The sequence below is a fragment of the Typha angustifolia genome, chromosome 7 (assembly GCF_048772165.1).
Source record: "Typha angustifolia cultivar Huaian chromosome 7, ASM4877216v1, whole genome shotgun sequence".
Classification (NCBI taxonomy): Eukaryota; Viridiplantae; Streptophyta; class Magnoliopsida; order Poales; family Typhaceae; genus Typha; species Typha angustifolia.
Genome location: NC_133245.1, coordinates 4,284,901 through 4,308,328, shown reverse-complemented (window position 1 = coordinate 4,308,328; position 23,428 = coordinate 4,284,901). Strand labels below are relative to the sequence as shown.

General features: G+C 37.6%; 4 protein-coding genes across 4 annotated transcripts; 1 reads left to right on the top strand and 3 right to left on the bottom strand.

Moving 5' to 3' along the window:
* Nucleotides 1-724: 724 nt before the first annotated feature.
* LOC140762772 (glucose-6-phosphate isomerase, cytosolic) lies at nucleotides 725-8,483 on the bottom strand. The gene is made up of 24 exons (XM_073100716.1): nucleotides 8,324-8,483; nucleotides 7,929-7,987; nucleotides 7,772-7,848; nucleotides 7,592-7,673; nucleotides 7,463-7,510; nucleotides 6,881-7,036; nucleotides 6,707-6,803; nucleotides 6,534-6,576; nucleotides 6,373-6,440; nucleotides 6,158-6,242; nucleotides 6,022-6,070; nucleotides 5,482-5,554; nucleotides 5,336-5,396; nucleotides 3,579-3,645; nucleotides 3,444-3,500; nucleotides 3,280-3,333; nucleotides 3,052-3,180; nucleotides 2,774-2,837; nucleotides 2,576-2,649; nucleotides 2,441-2,494; nucleotides 2,285-2,353; nucleotides 1,376-1,465; nucleotides 1,149-1,256; nucleotides 725-946 (listed from the first exon to the last, which is right to left on the bottom strand). The coding sequence occupies exons 2-24, from the start codon at nucleotides 7,977-7,979 to the stop codon at nucleotides 899-901; spliced, it is 1,704 nt and encodes a 567-aa protein (XP_072956817.1). The 5' UTR covers nucleotides 7,980-7,987; nucleotides 8,324-8,483; the 3' UTR covers nucleotides 725-898.
* Nucleotides 8,484-9,852: 1,369 nt separating this feature from the next.
* LOC140763288 (protein LIKE COV 1-like) lies at nucleotides 9,853-12,875 on the bottom strand. Its single transcript, XM_073101411.1, has 7 exons — nucleotides 12,637-12,875; nucleotides 11,798-11,850; nucleotides 11,390-11,499; nucleotides 11,063-11,230; nucleotides 10,744-10,968; nucleotides 10,537-10,662; nucleotides 9,853-10,208 (listed from the first exon to the last, which is right to left on the bottom strand). The coding sequence occupies exons 1-6, from the start codon at nucleotides 12,796-12,798 to the stop codon at nucleotides 10,541-10,543; spliced, it is 840 nt and encodes a 279-aa protein (XP_072957512.1). The 5' UTR covers nucleotides 12,799-12,875; the 3' UTR covers nucleotides 9,853-10,208; nucleotides 10,537-10,540.
* A 1,441-nt stretch (nucleotides 12,876-14,316) lies between these two features.
* Nucleotides 14,317-16,797, bottom strand: LOC140763102 (glucan endo-1,3-beta-glucosidase 7-like). The gene is made up of 3 exons (XM_073101155.1): nucleotides 16,550-16,797; nucleotides 15,142-16,440; nucleotides 14,317-14,757 (listed from the first exon to the last, which is right to left on the bottom strand). Exons 1-3 carry the CDS (start codon nucleotides 16,611-16,613, stop codon nucleotides 14,723-14,725), a joined length of 1,398 nt encoding a protein of 465 aa, XP_072957256.1. The 5' UTR covers nucleotides 16,614-16,797; the 3' UTR covers nucleotides 14,317-14,722.
* A 1,320-nt stretch (nucleotides 16,798-18,117) lies between these two features.
* On the top strand, nucleotides 18,118-22,667 carry LOC140762270 (uncharacterized). Its single transcript, XM_073099971.1, has 2 exons — nucleotides 18,118-18,314; nucleotides 21,678-22,667. Exons 1-2 carry the CDS (start codon nucleotides 18,253-18,255, stop codon nucleotides 21,883-21,885), a joined length of 270 nt encoding a protein of 89 aa, XP_072956072.1. The 5' UTR covers nucleotides 18,118-18,252; the 3' UTR covers nucleotides 21,886-22,667.
* The last annotated feature ends 761 nt before the right edge of the window (nucleotides 22,668-23,428 follow it).

Below are 23,428 nucleotides of genomic sequence, written 5' to 3'. Positions count from 1 at the left end.
ATATTGTTTATTTTTAAAATATCAAAATTGACCATAGATACTCACTCTATTAGTCGTATATATTTCTTTTTCATGGCTCACCATCACTGTTACCTTCACCTTAGGGTAAAGAAAAGAATAGCCTATTGACAAAGAAGGGTCTATTGAAAAAGAAGGAAGATCATTCTTCATCTTATAGGAGTAAAATTTATGCTTTGCATGTTGCATTTTTCTTCATAAGCTTATATTTTTAGAAATTAAGAGCCCGTCTTAAATTCTACCTTAATGTTCTACCACATTTATGGTGAGATTTAAATTCTAAAAATACTAATCTCTATTCTCCTCGATTAGTAGTTATGACCTCCCTTTAGAAAATTTTATCACATTAACAACATTATCAAACATATCCTCACGTAAAAGTAAGCCCGTTCTTCCATTGATTGATTAAACTTCTAAAGAGAATAGCAACAGAGATTTCCCAATGGAATTAAAAAGAAAGTTAGTTGTTGATTGGCTCTTTTGTAACTTGGAGCAGTTTGCAAAAGCATCAGAGCAATGAGGTATTAACCTTTTAAAATTTGAGATTATATAATAAACTGAAAGATGACTAGATGAGTATTGCTAGTATTAACTTTCCTATTGGTAATGAAATGACAAGCTCATTGTCATTTCATAAAAGACCATACACAATTAAATCGAAAGAAGAGATTAAGAAAGGTGACCAAAACTCTGGAACTCTTCCACAGAAACCAAAGGTAATTAAGTATTTAATCCATAAGTTTACTGTTGATGAGAGAGAAATCTCTGGAGATCCCAACAGTAGTTTGTACTGATTTTATAAGTACCAGAAAATTTATTTTCAGGTGGGGAAAAACTCAGCATGGTTTCATCCATATGCCATATATAAGGTTTACTCAGCTTATATTTCTGGTAGAACGGTGGTATCAGATGGGACGCCAGGATTAACCTGAAAAAGAAAGGATATAAGTAAGCAATCTATGATGTTTAGATCAAGTCATGTAGAAAAGTAGTATACAAGAGCGTCACCAGACAACAGTAATAATTGATTCTTAAGTTGAGACTTCTATGCTTATTTTAGTAACTACCACATGAAAACTCTGGTTAGTAACAGAAATATGTGCAACAAGATATGCACAAACTTAGCATACCTCAAGGAATTTTGTCAACAAAGTGGTAGTACTGAAGTTAAAGCCCTCAACAGGCTTTCCTTTTGTGCGAGATTGATGCAGTTGTTTCCTCACTTGGTTGGCCAGGGACTGTGATTTCAATTTACATAGACATCACATGAGTAAATAAGTACAAGTAATTAACGCAAGGGGATCTTGATATGAAAAATGCAAATGGAATCAAAATCACAACAGTGTCAGAGACAAACCTTGCCTAACTCAACACCCCACTGATCAAAGGAGTTGATTCCCCATATGAAGCCTTCAACCGCAATTCTGTGCTCATAGATGGCTAATAACTGAATAACATTAAAGGGATATAAGATTATTATGACATTACTGCTAAGACAACAATCCAAAGGCAGGAACAAGGTTTAAGTAGCAAAGTAGTGATGGAGCAGACACTCCTACATGTTTTCTTCTTCTTACTTTGTTAATCATCTAATAAGTCAATATGTACATCTAAAGATGAGGAGTAGCACCATTGTATCTATCTAAAGAACAAACTACCCCTGAGTTCACTATCTAAGAAAACACCTTAATTTGATCAGAATAGCATTTTCACTACAGAACAAGAAACTCCGAATGACATTATGGGAAACAAACATATGTTTAAGCAAATTTTCCTAAAAAATAGCTGCCACAACCTTTTGGGCTTGCAAGATCAACACAAGAACCTCTGAATGCGGCAGGTGCAAACATGCCGGCATAGCGTGTGTGTGTGTGTGTGTGTGTGTGAGAGAGAGAGAGAGAGAGAGAGAGATGCAATTTGCATGCAAAATCATATATAATGGTATATAACACTTCGGATATATAAATTGGATCACATTTACATCTTGCATGGAACTAATGCAAGTATGACAAATTATCTCAGAAGTTACTGGAAATCTAATATGTAAAATGCTGTCAAATGATAAAAGTAAATAAATGGGATTCATAAGACACTTCATGGATGGCCTGTTTTCTATTTCTCAAAAAAGTTGTCACAGCAACAGATGGGCAAAGTGCTTATCTTACTATATACTACTTGAAACAAAAGGTTGGACACAAAGTCATTTGTCAAATTCAAAATTATAAATATTTTTACAACATGTAACACGTCAAAAGACTGCACAAACCTGTCCAACATTATAAGCAGTTAAGGAGGGTAGTAATAAGCTCAGAGATGGCCGATTGCCAGAAAAGGTCTGCAAATTACAGAATAAAATGTTATTAGACATGATGAATTCCCATTGAAGGACAAACATATAGGGCAAAGAAGGCATCACTATCACCTTATGAGGAATTAGATGGTTATGGACTTTCTCACTCAATAATTGTTCTGGAGTCTGGAGCACCATCCGATTGTTATTTGAAGATCAATTGAAATACTACTACTCTAGAAACTCAAGCAATAGCAAAAGATATACCTTCCCGTAAGCAAGTGCATCTGGCTGAGCAAAAAAATTTGACATAAGCTCATCATGGTTGCTTACAATTTCTCCTACAGGACAGAGATATAGAACAATGTATCAGCACATCTGGAGAAATTTCAAAATAAGGACCATTGACAAGATTTACAAGAACCATCAAATACAATAATTTAAAAAGAGTAATGTGACAGATACCTTTCAAGTAAACAGGTTGCTGACTTTTTATGATACCAATAAAATCACATGGGATAACCCTTCCCTGAGATTTTGAAATGAAGATTCTTAGTGAATCCACTCTGCAAGATTCTTAATAGTTTTGAAGAAATAATAGAAAAGCTAATAATTTTTTCAGTGCTGAGCACATGGACAAATTATATCAAGATCTTTGTCTAGACATAATACAACTCTACGATCTCAAACCATATGTAATTAGATCAAATTTTGGTATTTATTATCTAAAGGAGCATTCTCACCTGATGAATTAACTGGTAGAAGCTATGTTGACCATTTGTTCCAGGTTCTCCAAAATCTATTTCACCAGTCTCAAATGGAAGTGGAATACCATCAATAGACACACCCTTTCCATTACTTTCCATACTGACCTATAGTGTATGTCAACTCAGTCAAAAGACAACACATATAAAGGAGAAACAAAAGTTAAAAACTCAACAAAAATCATAAGCAAGAACCAACTTAAGTACCTGTTGAATATGTGGGGCAAATTTCTCAAGTGCCTGGGAGTACGGCAATATGGCCTAGAGGAGGATAAGAAGAGTTCTTAGATAATAAACTATTGCACTGTGCAGACAAAACATTTGGACACTGGACACCAGAGAAAAAAAAACAAGCAAATATAGTCACTTACTCTTGCTGGATAGCCAAGAAAGGTAACATTCCATACACTCAGCAAACCAAGAAGTACCTGCTCAAGAAAAAAGAATGCATTTATAATAGAGAAGATAAAGAAAGATGCCATTCATTTATGGTTCACAGCACTTACAGGTATGTTTTCCTCAAATGGAGTTGAATAGAAGTGGTCGTCAATGCTTGAAGCCCCACTCAGAAATCTTCAACAAAAATAAGATGTAATTAGGAGTTCCTTTTCATAACCATGTCGACGGTGTACAAGCATATGGCACAAGGGGTGCCACACGGCACCCCTCCTAGCAGCGATCCGCTCGCCGTCGACCTTGTCATCGTCTGTCGTTCGCATGCCGGAGCTCATCAACGAAGGCAACATCGCATACGTGTTGGATGCAATGACACCTTCATCGATGAGCTCTGGCATGCAAATGACGGGCGACGACAAAGTGAAAGAGTAAAGGTGAGTACTCTCCCTCATCTTTTTCTCTCCCTCTCTTACGGCATGTGCCATGTCTATTGCATGACCATCCTTGTTTTGAACAAAAATGTAAATCATAACTACTGATCTTTGTTACTCTCAATAAGTTGCCTAAGGTTGACACATGACCTTAATACTATAATAATGTAACAATATTTGTTATTAGCCTCATTTCCATGTCCTTTGAAAAATTAATAAAATGATCCAAGGGTACAAAAATTCCCAGTTAGCATCAAAACTTAATGAAAGAAATGCTGATTAACATCCATTAACAGTGCCGTCAATAGAAGGAACTCAAATTCCTTAGGAATAACAATAACAGCAAATGAAATTGTTAATATATAGTTAATCCTCTAATTGAGCCTAGTAACGTGGACAGCACTTGGTCCCACTTGCAGAGAAGAAAATAAATTCAAGAGGGAACTCTAGTGGCTCGTGGACAAGTGGTGGAATGGAATAATCTAATAGAAAAGATGAGCCATGAGAAAATGGAGTCCATGATTTTACAATGGCAACGCCTGGTGAACCAGTTCAAATACCATGAAATTCAAAACAATGACCCATTGAGGACAGGCCAGAAATGTGGCTGGGCAGAGCAATAACCTCTATCTTTCATATGATGCCATAACATCATTAGATGAGAAGATATGTTCAGGTTCAATATCCATTATGAATAATGCAAGCATAAAGAAGATCATATGCTTCCTCTCAGGCTATCACAAGTTTGTTCATGCCATACGCAGCTTGTTACTATCTATCAATTCCTACTTCTGCACCTTCTATCTATGGCCTGACATGTTTATACTTGAGACCAATCTATATGCATCTAAGTTCATGTCTATCATTAAGAACTTTTCAAGGGAACCGCCCAGAGCTTCATTTTCCCACTCGAAGCATAGTTTGAGATTGTTTCTCAAATTTCAGTAGAATTAATCAAACATAAATTTCAGATATTAAGATTTATCAAAATATTTTTTTACATCATCTAATATATGGTTATTCAGGATAGGCATAACATTTTCATTCCGAAGAGCATGATTTTCTACAATTATTCAGATATTCTGGTCCAATTTTATGTTTTTAGATAAGATGACTCAGTATACAACTCATGTGAAGAGACCTTGCTTAATTTATGACAACTCCATGTACCTTTACCTGCAAATGATTCTCATGTGAGATTTACTTTCGAAAGTTTGATGTACCTATACCTTGTAACCTTTACAAGTAATTCAACGTAATCACATAAGCCGTTAAGCCACTCAACATCATAAAGTGCAATACTTGAAGAGAATGTGAGATCTCAGATAAGTTATAACTGTTCTCATAGTACTATAAGTGCAGTATTTGATGCAATAATGAAGTCAGCCTAAGGTTATATCTTGCAATTGGAAATAAGTTGGCATGAGTTGACATACTTCTGCACAACTGAAAAACCATACTGGAGCGACAATGGGAGAACACCAACAGCACTACATACTGCAATAACATGCTCAACATCAATAAAATGATTCAACAGGACAAGATTAAGAGAAAAAGTTCAAAAGAAAACAAGGACAATCACCACTATAGCGGCCACCAACCCAGTCCCAAAATGCAAAAGCATTAGCAGGGTCAATCCCAAACTCCTCTACAAACTTCAATAAGGATTTAAGTAGTTAGCAAATATAGAATGAAATAGTGAAAAATATTTAGTTACCTTTACACCCTGCATACATTCTTACAGCAAAAGGTGAAGGGATAAACAAATAATAATAAAAAGTCCAAATGATAAGCATGATACTCAGACATCTCAAAAGCTGATAAACAAAATCAAGTTACGATATTTTAGGGTGCATGTCATTATTGATATGGACTAAACAACTTAAAAAGGACCAGCTAGCTTCTCTGAGAGCCACAAGGCCCTTGCACAGCAATATTATTAGTTTATTATCATTTTTATATTGTTAAGAAGTGTGCACGATGAGATTTACCGCTTCTTATTCTTGCAATCAACATTTGAGATAGAATTTCAGAAACAAAGAGAGTGGACCATGTAGTCAAACTAAAGCTGAATTTATATATATACACACACATATTTTAGGGCACAAAGACAATCCCGTACCGCAAGATTTGTGCTCACGGCCACCATATGCTTTGCAACTGCTTGCGGCCTGAAACCAGCATGACCAGAATCAATGTATTTGATGGATAAACTAAAGGAATAACCTTAACAACAAAAGCATGTCAGTTATGCTAACCCAAGAGAAGATGAAATCCACTCTCTCAGAGTTCGAGCATTTAACATTGTCTCAGCTGTTGTAAAGGTCTTTGAAACCACCACAACTGCATTAGAAACAAGTAGATGACAAAGCATTATTAGGAAGCAGGAAAGAAGAAAAACTGGACCATTTCAGATAGAAATGGCATGGAACGAGTTAGCGCACATAGAGATAGAGAGAGAGAAAGAGAGTACCCAAGGTAGTTTCAGGATCTAAACCAGTAAGGTTCCGAGCAACATCAATTGGATCAACATTTGCAAGACTGCAGAAAAATGCTCATAGGATAAAGCAGATGACAGAAGATATACATTGAAATTCACTGATGTACATTTGGCTTTCTCAATAGTGCACTCACAATCGCAGTTGTCGTCCTTTTGCACATTTCGCAGCCTCTGGATCTGAAAGATTTTAAAGCATGAAACATGACGTCAGTAGCAACTCATAAAAATGCACTTAAATGAAAATCAGTGCTTCAATCAAGTTGAAGTTTAGAATCTGCTGTCGCCTTAGGTTGGTTTCTTGACTTACCAGTCTGTAGAGCTGTATGCACAAATAAAGGCCCTAGAAAGCTGCCACCGATACCAACAGACACAACATCTTTTAGTGGCTTTCCCGTAGCTCCAACCTGCAACAATCCACACATAAAGTGTGAGACATTGCATAACCACACGAATTGAGTTCATAGAGTTATCCACTCCTTACCCATGAGCCACTTCGAACTCTTTCCGAGAACTCCTTAATTTTGTCTAACACACTCCAGACATCAGGTACCACATTCTTCCCGTCACTGCAAATAACTTTATCTCTTGGTGCTCTCAAAGCTACATGAAGCACAGATCTGTTCTCTGTACTATTTATCTAAGAAAATGGAACAACAATGTCACACACTATACCCATATGTACAATAAAAAGAAATGGGACCAAAAGAAGAACATGCACACAGAAAAACTAGAGGCATAAAACATAAAGTGTGGAATTGGCAGATGTACAAATGGATTAATTGAAGGCAATAACTAAAACGATTCTTCTGGCCGACACTTTTCAATAATGAAGCATGAAGAAAAGCTTGCACCACCTACTTATTTGAATGAAGTAGTTAATACGGCTACAGCATAAAAGTCGTATGCTGTAAGCAAATACTTAGCCAATACAAGAGAAATTGGCAAATCTTTTGTTCATTAATAAGGCAAAGCATAAGGCCCACAATTTAAAAACTACGCTATTCTCATCAGAAGATAAAGCAAAAGAGTCATTTACTAATCCTGCTTCCAAGGAAACACTTACATGCTCTCCATTGTACATCCTGTCAATCTTCTCTCTAAGGTGTGCTGCCTGCAATGGTACAACTGAAAGTATTTAGAATTATATTAAACATATGTGCCAGTCAAAACTCAAAAGCATAACATATTGCACCTCTGCCAGCTCAAAAAGCTTTGCCATAGTATCTTGATGTGCACGCTGTCGCGAGTAATCCAAAACTATCCCATCATGCTCCCTAGCAAGAGAAAGTCAATCAGAAAATCAGAGACATATTCCAGTATATTGAAGCTTAACATCTAGCCACTAATAGAATTTTATGTTAGTGTCACATACACCATCATCGACTTGCACCGCTCGACATCATTCATCAAATCACGCAAGTGGGTCGTTTGTATGTCGCTAACATGAGCCTGCATGGCAGCAAACGGCTAAATGTAACTTATCACATTTGAAAATAAAGGGAAAACCAATTTGTGATGTAGATGTTTACCTTAAGATCCTTCCACTGCTCCGCGTCACAGATGAGAGATGGTGAAGCCATATTAACGTCTGCAACAAACATCATTACAAGCTAATTATCATCCATCCACAGCAAAATATTTCTAAAATTATGAGAAAGCTCTACATTCTTTTCAAACTCGGAAAAGAAATATTGTATTTTTAAGCATCCAACCCAATCGAAGACACCTTTTCCCGCAAATTAAATGCTTATAATCTCAATCTATCACTAATCTTGCAATCGCATCAAAAACCTATAATCTACATTCCTACAACAGCATCCTCCTTCGAATCAAAGCAATTCGTATGGATCTGCGGCTGCAAACGCCGACCGCCGAGGTGAACGGCAAAAATTCCGAAAGAAAACTCCGGTGGAATTCGGTTTACCTCCCGATTCGGATCGCAAAGAAGAGGATTAGATTGCAACCGCTTCGCCTTGGTGTCGATCTCTCGTTCCTTTTTCTTTATCTCCACTCCTCGCCCTCGAAATGGGATAATTCCTTTCGATGCTTGGCTCCGTTCACTCGCTGAAAGCTATATGGAGGCTGGAGCCAAAAAAGTGAGCCCTTCGCTGGGCGCGGCTTTTGAAGTCCACGTGGAGGCTCCATGGTTGTTCGGCCTGAGTGATATCACAGTTACAGAGTAATTTTATACATCTAACGGCTCAGAATCTCGGATATATTTTGATGTAGGCTTGGGATTCGTTTGACCAGAATTATAATACTATGGGCAGCAAACCGTCGACTTTTATTCTAGAGCAGCCCCAGCTCATTTCAATGCGTTGAAAGAGACCAAGTGTTGGAAAATAAATGAGGAAAAAGGAAGGCTAGTGTTATTTCGACACTTTATAAAACGCCACATTGCCTCTCTATCGTTATGTCATCCATGGTTCCATTCGTTGTTTCTGCCTACAATTTTATTGGGATAATTATATTTAATTTTTTTTAAAACTATCACTATTTTTTATATACCTCTTCTAATTTATTTTTTCTGTGATATATTCTCTGAGCTATTAAAAATATCTCATCTTTATTTAAAAATATTAAAATACAACTAAGAAGATGATATGAATTTTTAGTAAATTTCTTCAAAATTTTCCCATAATTACGTATTACAACTTATAAATTAAAAAAGTAACAAAAACTTAAGAGGAGAAATATTTAAAATATTTTCAATACTTTGGGAAATCTATGCGTCGTAAACAAAAAATTATGAGAGGTACATGAAAAAAGTATAAAAAGATTTATTTTATTTTATTTTATTTTTGAGTCGGGTTATGTTTTATTCTAGAGGAAGAAGAACAAAGAGAAAAATATAAGACAAACTAACACCGAAAAGTTATTAAAGAACACCGAAGAGGACAATGAGAAGAATAATCTCTGCTACCTCCAAATATCTGACAAGAAGACTAGGAGGATGGTTGAGAGAGATTTACCATAGTCTCTTATTATGTTGAATCAGATAGAATAATTTTGAATATAATCTCTTACAATTGAATGATTATTCTATATTCAAACGAAGAAAATAGATATATTTCGAAAAGGTTACATCGACGAAGAAAAGATACTTACGTGACTGCTTCTAAGGGACCTTCAATCATTAACTCTCTTATTAAAGGGGTACTAGAAAACTGACACCGAATATAATGAAAAGAGAGAAACATGCTATATTAATATTGGCCATAGGGTTAACATTAGAAATCAGAATAGGATACTGAAGTATTTGCATTATGAGTTTCTAAGTAATGAAAGTTTATACTTTTCAATTCAAATCAGAAGTTTGTATCCATGTAAACACCGGGGGTAATGAATTAAATCATTTGAAACAATTTAATACGGCTGGTTTGCGTAAAGTTCACGTAAAGATCAGAGCTTTGTGTAGAAAGAGGAACACTTAAAATTTAAAGCATGGGATAATGCAGTTAAGACTTTGATTGTTTCATGTTTCACAGATGGCACATCAGGACAGAAGATATAGCGGAATGAGTTATTAGAACAATGTTTAAAGTAGAAAATGTAAATAATGGTGGAGTAGCAAGAATATGTGGATTCTTACATATTCAAAAAGAAGAAGAAAAAAAAACTGGTTCTTCCCAGCATTGCTGCATGAATTCTAACCTGCTATCTTCTATAGTCTTGTACAATATTCTCATTATTGTTCTTCTCTGTTCAGCGAGATGAAATTCGAAGTCCTTAAGAACCAAAGAGGATTTAATGCCTGATAAAATGCTTGATTTTCAAGTGCAGAACAGAGCTGCCTTTTGTACTGAAGCCTGAAAAAGAAACAATCCAAAAATGTTCAGAAACATGGGATAGCATAAGGTTAATATTAATCAGTACACTGATACCTGAATTTTCTAGCTACTCACTTTAGTAAACATAAATTGGTACTGATTATGTGAGAATTCTCATAATTTTCTGATCAGAGTTAATTTCCTTATAATTTTCCAGTCAATATAAACTGGGAAGTGCTTAGGTTTAACCTATCCCCTATAGCAGACAGCAAAATTAGTGTTTGTAAGTACTCAGTGATTACTTCTGATATAGTTAACTCTGATTAGTACATTAGAAGGAATTCTGACAAGAGGTCATATATATAACCTCTTCAGGCTGGAACAGTCCCAAATTTTGGGCTTCTCCCACTTCGCACGCTGTCTGCAATAATAGTTTTCATTCCTAGGGTAGACAATATTTGTGGAATTGACAAACCACCTGAAATAACAATTTCTGCAGAGAAGGAACTTGTTAAAGAGCTTCATAGGTCAGGTTGTTGGATAACACAATCTGAAAAGTGTAACTGAACCTTACCGATCCCCTCACGAACAGATAAATTCGGTCTGATAACATCTCTCGTATTAATAAGGTATATGTCACCAAGGTAGAGATTGTTAGTAGGAACATATACACAGTAAAGTTCCTCTTCGCTGATGCTGCTACGAAGACTCACTGTGGATGTAATGAAGCCAATTGCATATTCACCGATTCGTGGATGATTTAAGATAACAACTTCCTTGAAGGCTTGAGAACTTTGATCTGCGTAATGACTAGAATATAACTATGGATATTTGAGTTTAGCCTTCAAGTGACTTTGATCTTGAAGACTGAGAAAGAATACTTTATACTATACCTGGTGAAATAGCTGCACTTATTTGCTTTGATGCAGAGTAAATATGGCAGACAAGCGGCATTTTCTTGATAAACCACTCGCCAAGGCCAAGAACAGAAGCTCCCAACCATGAAGACATGAATACACCAACCACGAAGATGAAGGTGATTGAAGTGATGAAACCTAGGCCTTCAAACTGAACCATATCAGTATAAATGGTAGACAGTTTGTAACATAGAAGACAATCTGACAGAAAACTCCAGATGCTATTATAAATCAATTCAAAGGCATAGTGAACAAACAACATTACAGCAGCACTATATAAGGAATTACAAGAAACACACTTACCGAATACATTGATCCCAAGATGAGTGTAAATCGGTGAGAAAAAACTATCAACAAAATGGATAAACCACCAGGTAATGTAAAATGTTATCGCTATTGGTAACAGAATGACACTGCAAAAGAAAGACAAGTATCAGAAATACCTTTCCTTCACATAATTTTCATGACCAATGAGTAGCGACAAGGTTGTGAAGACATGATATAGGATTTTCTAACTTGAAGTTGCAAATAAATGATTAAATATGACAAATAACGCTGAAAATGTCCATGTATCAATACTTAAATATCTAATGCAAAAGCTATGGAATTATCAGAGTTATAGTATGAAGAAATGTTAACAAAATTATATTACAATTAAGGAACAAATAATCCCAATAATTCATGAATTATATCTCGGACAGCAGGACTCACCATCCTGTCATGAATTTTTTTGAGGCCCAGCTGCGTACAACCTTAGAAAAAGCCTGAATCATTGTATAGGGGATATTAAGATCAAGCAACTGTTATAGAGAACTAAAATATGTTGTATTCAAAATTTAAAATTAAATTATGCCTATTGTAGATATGAAATAGGTTTGAATTCAAGATTTAGCTGTTATTCTGATATTTAGTGAAAGACAACAAATGTAACCACAGTAGGAAATTTAACACAAATCATCAAGGATAACAAATGCTGACAGCATGATTTTGGCATAAGTATCATAATATCAGCTAAAAATGGAATGCCTTGTCTACAACCTGAACATTAAAATGGGAAATGTACCGGGGAAGCTGAGAGGAGATAAAAAATGGAATAATAATAGTAATAATATTGTTATTATTATTATTATTATAACTATTAATGGGATTTTAAGGCACTCTTGTAATGGTGTGTATTGGTTCTCTTTAACCTTGCATAATTCCATAATAGTTTTTAGTCTATACATTAGTTTGATTGCATTAAGGCACCGGTTTCGTATTAAACCGCAAGAATGGACCATATCACATTTTGGATGCAATTAGATATATATTAGATGATGCCGATCTAAACTTCTCAAATTTAAACCAATATTTTAAACAAGACCCCATAGTCGAGATAGAAGCAGATTGTAATATTCTTACAATCTAATCCATGTTTGATTCAAGAAACAGAGAATCCAAGAGCTAAAATGACAACGTAATTAATCAATTCCCGAAATAACTCGCTCAGAACGTGAAAAAAGAAATGGCAAAATAGAAAAGAAAAAGAAAAGCAATCCAAAGGAAGAGACCTCTTTGCTGGAAATAGGGAGGTGGTGGTGGTGGTGGTGGTGAAGTTGGGGAATTGAACAAGGAGTAGAGGCCGAGACTGGGCGAGCGACGTCGTCGGCTACGGGAATGAGGAGCTCGAGATCCCTATCCCTTTCTCTTGCCGTCGCCATGCCCGAGTTCATCCTCTCTCTCTCGCTCGCTCGCTTCGATACGGCGTTGGTTTCTTTTCCCTTCCTCGACTCGCGGGAAGAGACCGAGAGCCAGCAGAGGAGTGGCGACGGAAAGCGCGGGTTCGCTCACACGTGTCAGTTTTGGTTCACGCCTTTGACTTAGACGTGTACATTTTACATTATACACCCTAATGTTTAGCCATAATTCAAATATCTTGATCAACGAACCCAACATGTAATGTAAATGTAACGTGTCTAGGAAATTTATCAAAAACACGTAACATTTTTTAATCATTCACACCCTAGCTTATGTATATTTATCACTCAACCCCAACACACCTCCCATTAATTTTCTTAGTGGTCACTTATTATATAAATGTTCTTAACAGTCACCTATCAAGTTAACTTTAATGACTTCTTAAGTTAACTTTAAAATAAATGGAGAACGAAAAATTTAAAGTTAAATGAGAGGTAATTTAGTTTTTTTTTTAATTTTTAGAAGTAATGAATGATAGTGGTTGTTACGATAGAGTTAACTCATAATATTTTTTAGGCATTAAAATAAAATATAAAAGTCGATTAATAGATATTTATACAGTAATTTGTGAGTAAAAATAATAAAATAGAAGGTGTCATGTTTTTGATAAATTTTTCAATCGTCAATTTTAAGATGTTGAGAGAGAAACTAGAATAGGATTTCTCCCCGGTGAATTGTATCTCTCTAGGTTTGGAGGTAATAAAAGCTGTTGGCTTTTCATAGGTCCGATTAGTTTCTAGTCTATCCTAGTTGAACACATCATTCAGACTGTAAATGGGTCATTATGGAATAATACTCTTAGAACAAACATCAAATGAACCAGAGTCCAGAGGTGGTCCCATTCATATATATATATATATAATTTTTTTTTTCTCTTAGTGATGTGATGTTCAAACAACCAGAAAATAGGCTGATGTGGCCCTCAATATTTTGCATACCTACCATGATATCACTGCAGTATCTGTGCGTAGATCAGGATTGAGAAACGGAGTCGTTTAAAAACTACTGAGAAATTGGTGGACATTTGGATACTGTGAAAGTGCAGAGGGGTCATTAAGAACGGTATTAAAGAAAATCTAGAGAGTTTGGATGGCTGCTTTTTGTTGGTGTCATTGACTTAAGAGAGGAATAGTAAAACTTCACAAGACTCTTTTGCTTCATTGGAGATGCTATACAGTCGTTTTGCTCTGTTGATGGTTAGTACTTGCGTGAGATGATATTTACCTCATAATTTTGTAACTTTGTAAGCTTTTACACACAAAATAAAAAGTACTGAGATTAGATCGCTAGCTCGAGTCCACACTACCGAACCCCTCAACCATAAATCGTCCTTTAAGTAATACCAAGAGTGCCAGAAGGTTTTCAATTTACACGTCCATTTGTTAATACTACAAAGTATAGTTTAAGCTGTCTTGGCATCTTGGCATCTTGCATCTATAAAGTTAGCACCTAAAGCTCATTAGTAGTAAGCACAACTCGGCGACCAGGCAACATTCCAGTAACTTAGTTTTATTTTGTTGTAATAAATATTGCACATACAGACAAACATTAATACATACATCTTAAATCCTTATATATGTTTAGATCTCAAGCTACCTTTTTGGTATCTTAGCACAGATAGTTGGCTGAGCTCGCCATTACCATATCTAATAAAGACACACCTACTACCAACTTACAAGCATCAAGCATGGTGAAAAGTTCTCTAATCATGCAAACGAAAAGCATCTCAAACCAGCGCCGAAGACGCGCAAAGCCCCCACAACACTTTAATTATTGGACGACCGTTCCAGAACCCGAATAACTCGAAAAAGCTTAAGCTTATTTCTCGCACTTTATTCCTTAGAATCCTCGGCCAATAATTCCACGCTATTCCACAACGCAACTTTTCTCTTCCCTCTATTATTGGCTCCCTGGGTATACACATGTCGCGTAACCTGCTCATCACAAAGCAAAGATAACGCTTCTCGTTATGCTTATAAAAAAATAGAAATAATTACACCTAGTCTACCTTCTTAATTATGAAAACTATTGAAATATCTATTTTATCAATTATTTGTTAGATTTTTTGAAAATAGTAATATGTTAGCGTATTATTTTGTTCTTATTTTAGAGTAATAAAAAGAAAATTAAGAGTAAAATAGCTAGATATTGTTTTAGTCGATTGGTCAATGTATACTTAAAAAAGATACATACTTAAAATAAATCTTAGGATTTCATAGGGCCACCAGTTAAGGTTCCACTTCTCAAAAAAGAAAAAGAAGAATGAAAAAGAAATAAATGCTAGTTGAAACCGAGAACAGGAGATATGAATGACTTACTGGGGTTATTGGTGGTAAGAGTAGCCGTCTGGGTAAAGTCGCAAGCCGAAGGGTGCTGCCCCGAGACCTGATACAGCTGATTCATAGCATACGCCGCGTGAGATCGAACGGTGTCGGGCAAATAGCACGCTCCTCCAGACTGGATCGGACGGCAATCCACGTTCGGCTGCCCACACGCGTAATCCAGATCCGTTTGCAACTCCTCATCCGTGGCTTCCGCCTTCGGCACGCACCACCGTTTTCCCGCTGGCTTCTTCCCGTTCCCGCCCGTACTCGTCGACGAATTCGAACTCGGCGCCGGGCTCGACGAGGAAGAAGCCATGAGCCCGGCGTCGTAGGTCATGGACAGATCCGGGTGGAATAGGCCGAAGGAGCGCTCCGACGTGGGACCCGGCTTAAGGTCCTCATCGTAGAGTGCGAAGAGGTAGGTTTCCACGGATTTGCCGGGCATTAATGGGGTACCTACCTGGGAGCGGAGGTGCGCGACGAGGTTGCCGTTGTAGGCACGTGCGTTTTCCACCGTGGCGCCGGCTTCCCCGGGGTCGCCGCGGTAGGGCCACCCCGTCTCGGCCACCACAATATCGACGTCGGGGAATCCCGTCCTACCCAGCGCCGACTTTACGGCGTCGAGCTGCGCGTCGAACATGTTCATGTAGGTGATCTTGGATCCGGCGTCCAACCGCCCGGAGTTGGGTTGGAAGAGGCAAAAGGCGAGGGTTTCGGGGCGGGGATCGGATTGGTAGGCGAAGTAGGGGTAGGGATTGATCATAAAGGGTGAATTGGTCTTTTGGAGAAAGGAGAGGATTTCTTGAAGGTTGGATGTGATGTCCGGGTGGAAGGCGCCGGTGGAGGGGGGATCAGATTGGGATAGGACAGCCATGGTGTTGACGGTCGAGATCTTGATACCGGCAGCGGCGCCGCCGGCTGCGAGGGCCGCTGATTGGAGATTCTTCATGGCGGGAAGGAGCTGACCGGCGAGGCCGGCGTCGCCGGACTCGATGACCTCGTTACCGACGGAGATGACAGAGATGGAGGAGGCGGGGAGAAAGGGAAGGACATTGGAGGAGAGCCAGGCAGCTGCGGCGGAGGGATCGGAGGCAAGGGAGGGGATCTCACCATTGGCGGCGCCGATCACCAGTGAGATGTTGGATCCGGCAAGCGCACGGATGATGGCGGAGTCGGCCCCGTAGAGCCGGACTTTGGATATCGTCGTCGACTTCAGCAGCCGCGCCGTCGCCTCCGGTGGCGGGAGGTTGTCGGCGACCTCCCCGTAGTTTACCCCAATGTATGGCTGCGATTCTGATTAAAAAGAAAACCAAAAGATAGCTATCAGGGACCTTTCTATAAATTTCGAAAGGAAGAGGTGTGATTTTGAGAAAATAAATAAATAAATGGAAGATTAAGCTACCTGTGAAGGAAAAGGTGAAGAGGAGAAAGGAGAACACAACGAAGAGGCGATTCTTTTCTTCCATGGCTGCTTCGGAAGGATAAGAAGGAGAAAGGCAGACGAGGAGGAGAGACAGAGATTGAGAGAAAGACAGTGAGAGTTTTATAGAGTAGGAGAAGATTCTTGAGCTTCTTTCATTACCGTGCGCTCGCGGAGCTGGGACGATCAAGTGAGCTGGAGAAGAGCCTTCCCACGTGTCCGTGTTTCCGCAATTAGCCGCCAGACAAGCGTCGCGGTAGACGATAAGTAGCCGTTAGACGAACCAATGACCACAGAATAATGGATCTGACGTGGCATTTGGACTTAAAAGAACCGACTAATTTGAATCGTATTAATGCATCAAACCTGTAACCACAACAGCACACTCGCACTAACACGTGCAGACAACGTGGGAGCTTTTCGTTATTTTATTTATTTATTTATTTTTAATGGCTTTTCGTTATTCAGATGGTCTGACCGTCTGAGTCAATGAGCAACTTTATACTCGAATTTACTAAGATTAGCGAAGGTTTATTACATCCTTCCTTGGGTTAGTAGATCAATAACTTTTTTGAGGGCTTGATTCGTCCGCAAGTAACCTGTGCCTTTACAAAAGAAGTAGGGGAAGTTGTTTTCCTTTGCATCTCCTTTTAACATCTGGCAGAGACTTCATTAAATAATATTTACTCGTATACATTGCTTCAACTCAAACTAGCTTTATCCCCATCAAAGATGCGATAAAGTTCTTTTTGGCAACTCAATTACTTGCCCACTGTAATTTAGAAAGGAGACTAGTGACGAAAGCCGGAAGCTTTTGCTAATACAATTGTCCAAGTACTTTTTTCCCCTCTCTTTCACCTGTAACTTCTCTATTGGCTGCGTATCCCCCCCTGTGTAGCCTTTTCGGCTTTCTCACTCCGAAAATATAGTTATACAGATCGTTAGTTCGTAATAATAACGTAGCTAGCCCATACTTCGTTCACGTTGGGACCTTCTGGCTGGAAAAGAGTTCTTCGGTCCTTCCTTCCTTATTCTGTGGAGAGGCCTCATAATCTCTCGACCATCTACTGTTAAGCTGCGAACTCATTGAGTCATTGTGGGAGACTTTCTTCCCATCATTGAGTGTGTCCTCGCTTCCTCCTTCCCTAATAGACGAGCAACCGACAATTTTTTGAGTTTATTATAGTGGCGTTGCGGAAAGAGAGGAAGCGTAGAATATTTTGGACAGGTTTTGACCCCCACGGCCTGGGTCTTTGCCTCTCTCTCATTCGGATATATGGAGATGATCGATGCTCCCTCTTCTAATATAACTGGGCTCTTGTCATACTTCTCTCAATAAAAATGTAAAGCCCGTGCTTGCCCAATGTACTGTTTTCAATTTTTAAATGTTGTTATATGACCACATCTTGAGCTTTAAATATGAAGACGGACAGATCGTGACTTTTGCGTGGTCTTTTGAAATTCTCACGTGAGCTAATAGAGTAGCAGTGTGGGCTTTCTTATCTAATTGGGCCGCCCACGCTCTTTAGCAGCAGATTTAGTTTAGACTTACAGTTCTCCGCGAGTGCGCGTAACATCGTAGATCCAAACTCTTCCGATATCCTCTTCGGCTCCTCCTCTCTCCTCGGGGGGTCGATCGATTCGGGAGCGAACAAGGAAAAGGTGGCTTCTCCCGGGTCGGTGAAATGATCACTCGATCGAAGCTAGTGGAGCAGCTCAGAGACTACCAAATCCGATCTCAGCACAAGTGAGTTCCCCTCTCGATCTCGATCTCGATCTCGATTTCTGCCTCTAAAATATCCTAAATCTGCGATCGCTTAATCTGAGCACATACTAATTCCTGATGGAAGCATCGATCAGTAGTGATCTCGTCTCAACTTTTTCTCTTTGGTCATTCTTGTTCTTTTTTTAGCTTGATGTTGATTAGTTGCATTAATTCGTTACAGTTTCTTTTCAATTTAGACGTCTTAGTTATTTTCATTTAGAATTATTTAATTCCGTTAAGCGGATAAAATTATGAAATCTTCGACGTTTTACTTAACTGGACGGGTACGTGGATCTAGGTGTTTTTAATCTTATGAAATCGCAGTGAAGGAATTTTTAAGGCTGTGCTGTCTTTATCTATCTTTTAGGGCTCTGGTGTCTGTTCCCTTTTATTCTAGTTGTTCCCATGGTTGCGAGGTCCCGCATGATACAAAATTGGACGAGCAAAGTTATTCGTGTAGTTCTAGTTCTAGAAAGGTGAAACGACGTAGTCTACTTCCTTTAATCGTAAGACATGCTCAATGGTCCTTGGTGTACCTTAAGATCGGAATGAGCAAACTGTTTTTTTTTTTCAATTTTTTTTTCGGCCATAGGAAGAAAAGAAGAAATAAAGAAAAGAAGAAATAATTATGGCAATCCTTGGTGGATACTATATATTATTGTGCCGCCATTATTGGTCATACATGGATGTTAATGTAGGCATGTGATAATACATTGAGAATATAGGCTGGTAAATCGATGCTACAGTGTATTGATATAACTGCAATTTCTATCCTAATATATGGGATGATTGGATATGTTCTGTTTTAACTTTACATTTAGTAGTTCTGCACAATCTTTACCAGCCAGAAAGTTCTAACTTGGTGCTACCGACTTAGAAGATCTTTAGAACTTGCTCATCCACCAATTATTATTTAATATCCTCCTTAATCATAATATTTTTTGGAGTGCTACTTGTCCATATGGACACCTCTACCCCTCCTGCTGCTTCTATTAAGTAGTCATCCAAGCCTTCTCTGTTTATGTGGTTTCAATTGAAGCACGATTTATATTTGAGAAGGTTGTGGAACTTTGAGAGATCTGAATGATCTAGTTGAATTCATTGATGGAATAATGATAATTTTATTAGGAAGGCCATGATCATTTCTGTGTCATTGGACTAAAGGAAAGATATATTTGTCAAATGACTCAAATTGTTGGGTGAAAAGTCCAATCAAAGCAAGAATTAAGATCTTTTGACAGTTCTAAACCTATAATAGTTCAGAGAATCTTATAGGGAAGCACTACACATCACTGAGTCTTGCTAAATTTCTAATGCAACAAACAAGAAACAATGATAATATATGATTTTCAACACATAGTCTCAGGATTTCTTTTTTTAAAAGGATGTTTAAAATGAGTTATAACTTTAACCTTGTTACCTTGATAGGAAGGGAAAGTGAAGTTAGCAAATAACACTAAAACTCTCAAGTTGATATCTGCCTTCAAATTGATCTTTAGAGTGGTAATCTGGTAAGACATAGATAGCAAACCTTTAGGCCATGAATCTACGACAAAGCTCACCAGTATACTGTCATTTATAATGGAGGAACTTGAATGTCTACAAAAGAAACCACATTTTGTTGAGAACATGAGCATGGATGCTAGGTAGGTGCCTAGTGCCTAGATGCTAGGTGGGTGCCTAACTAGAAGTTTAGAAGTAATAATAATAATGATAAACGAAAATTTTAAAAAAAATTGTGAAACTAGTAATTAAAATAGAAGGTCAAGTTATTGCATAAACCTAACTAATAAAAGAGTTTAAGGTTATGGTAAGAACAGTGCAAGCAATCGGACTGCATCACTTTGGCGATATCCCCAACTAATCCGAAGCAAGGTTATCCAACATTACTCAAAATATACGGGATGGCAAAACTGATGCATAAGCAGTGCCTAGATGGACTCAGCCTAAGGTATATGCATGGTCACCAAGGCAGATGTTTTTCAAAAGAATGGGTATGAGAGTTAATTTTTACATAAATATGAAGTTATTGCCTTAATTTTCTGTAATGGCAATGGCGCAATGCTAATACATTACCCTATTCTCATGCCTGAAAAATGCTTGGAATGATCCCTATCGTGAGAAGAAATAGTATTAATCACCTATATAAGCTAGAATAGCTCATGGAAGCTTTCATATTTTTATAGGAAGCTTAACTTCGTAGTCATGAACCATAAACCTTTGCAGTAAACTATGGATGCAAATTAGCATCTATTTGGTTCACATTTCAACATTTGAAACTTTTGTTCTATCATTCTATCTACCTGATTTAGAAGCTTAAAGAAGGTAAGAGAGAAGAAAGAATCATAAGCATGTGTAATGTGTTTCTGGTAATTCTCAATTTGGTGCCACATGTGCTCCAACTTCTATTTTACTTTGTCATGGAACTCCCTATTTATAATGTACTTGATATTCTTTTTCACATCTCCCACATTTTGGGTGGTTTGGAAGAGGAAGATTTCACTTTCATGTCATTAGTAATTGGAGAGGATATAACTGTTTTATTGTTCCCAGTTCCTTTCGTGAGATTGCCCAGATATGTTAGATCCTTGTGCTTTCATCTCATTGGGTGCTATTCCTCACAAGTCACAGCTTCCTTAGAATATGTATATTCTACTCTCTTTTTTAATCTGAGTACCTTTTGATTTGAATGCTGTTTTTCTGGTACATCAGCTGTCCTATTCATGACCCTTTAAAGAAATCCATCCTCCTAGTCTGATTGCCTCAACTCTTACAACTTCCTTTTTTCTTTCACTTATAGTATTAGCTCTCTACCTATATTGGATTTTCCAATTGTTTCTCATCTAGCATAATCGTTTGATATTCTCCTCTCATGGTGCACATAGTTGCAGTCAGTTTGAAATAGACTTGCCACTATAGGAGTCTTTCTAATCGATGGTTCTTCAAGACAATTTTTTTTGGAAGTTTCTAAAGTGTCACTGTCAAATACAGGTGCCAATTCCTCTTTAACAATTGTGGACTAGACATGGAGAATTAAGAAACCAATGGAATTAAAGTAAGTTGAAATCGACAAAATGCTCAAGTCATCAACAAATAGTAAATGTTCAACTAACTAGCATAAAATTATGTGACTGATGATAATTGAATTTTTGGTGTTATCCTAATATCCTCTAACAGAAGTTGCATACATTCTTTAGCTTACGAACTCAGCAGCCAATTATAATCAACTTCAGCTTTTCTTTTTTGATATTGTTATTCTCAAGCATCCAAGAATTTTAAAGTCAAAAGATAAAATTGTTATTGTCAGTGGCACCTAAGTGTGGAAATGTTTGCTGTATTTTGTAGGCGAGACATTATTGGAGTGGTGTCGTGGGGCTTGCTTTGTTGTTTTCTCATAATATCTTCCTATGTGACACTATACTTCAGATACTTCAGGCTTTCAGTTGTCATTATATGTCTTGGGATTCTTTTTCCTACATGCCTGCATATTATTAGGCAGAGAAAGCTGGCTAGGAAAAGAGAAAGAAGATTACTGTTACCTCTATCTATGTGAGGTTTTGTTACGATTGGCAGTATTTTAGCTCATTTTTTGGCAAGCATGTTGAGATCATCAATATGGTTATAATATTTTTATTCAGTTTCCCATTTACTCCCTTTTCTATCGAGTGCTAGAAAGCCTAGAATGATCTGTTCTCTGCATTGATGGATTATCTTCAATCACGTTGGGAGTGCACTTACAGATACTATGCTCTGCTGTCATATCATGCTCTTTCTTTATTCAGCTGAAGCTCACAGTGAGATAGACTATTTTCATATATTAACAGGCCTTCTCCATAGGATTTCTACTCCATAACTACACCGTTATCTGCTTCTCATGTAATGAAAGTGTGTGAGCTTGATCTTCATCTTGGCAGATACAATCCTGGTTGAGTTTCTACAGAACAGGAAATTTTTGCAACATGTTCGTTCTTTTTCTCCTCTTTTGCCATTTGGGCTAACTAGGCATAGACAGTTGGAAATGAATTTCGGGACACACTGATTCATAAGCAGAGCTCCCGTTTCAACTGAGATATGCTCAGGGGCAAGCAAATTGAATGCTGAAAAGAAATCTTACTGCTGAATGCTGATTTACTCAGCAGTTCCCATTTGTTTGTCTTGGCAGATTGATTCACTTCTGCTCAGTTTTGAGAACATACTTGAATTGGAGCTACACCTGTCTGACAATTGGATGTTGTTACATTTTACGCCTATTGATTTCATATTTGCAGCTCAAAGATTATATCATATGTTTGTATTTAGAAAATAATTCAAATTACAGGTCCAGATATACCTTGATTTTTGGGAGTAATTGTTTTTATGGAGTCGGAAAGTGTTTTGGCAGGTCTGAATCTTCTATTGCATGAAGTGGGTTTCCTACTTCCCTTGAAGAAGGCTTCTTTATTTATTTTCTTTCTCATGTTTGTACACCATTTAAGATTTATCTTGGTTGTGCAGCTTAGTATTTCTATTACAGCTGATACATTCTCATTTGAAGCAATCCTTTCTTCTGATTTAGCTAATAGTGAGTTAGGAGTATGATTTGACTCAAGTGATTATTAGATATGGCCTGTAATTGACTGCCAAATTAATTCAGTTTCTCTTTTAACACTTTAAAATACTGGATGATTAGAATTACAGATGATCTTCTCCACTTCGATGTAGATAAATTGGTGTTGATTACCTCTTAACATGTTCTTTATTTTATGATGACATCTCTTGCTAAGTACATCGTTTTATTACTATCAGCTTCACTGCCTCATTTAGTTGGCTTAGGAAATAGATGGCCATCTTGATACCTTTCAATGTGGCCTGGGAATTGCCTCGCTTCGGCCGGTGCATTCGTAGACTAAAAATTTTCATCGTTCGGGTACCAGCGGGATTGGGGATCCGTGGCTATCGCTCTCATCACAAACTCCCAAAATTAGCTGCCCCTTACAGGGAATCTAATTCCTCGTTGGTCGCAATTTCTAACTATTATCGTTAGACTAATCGCCCTTGTTCTAGCAAAAGATTACGAGACTAACACTCACTAAAGTTAGCCAATAAAAATAAATAAG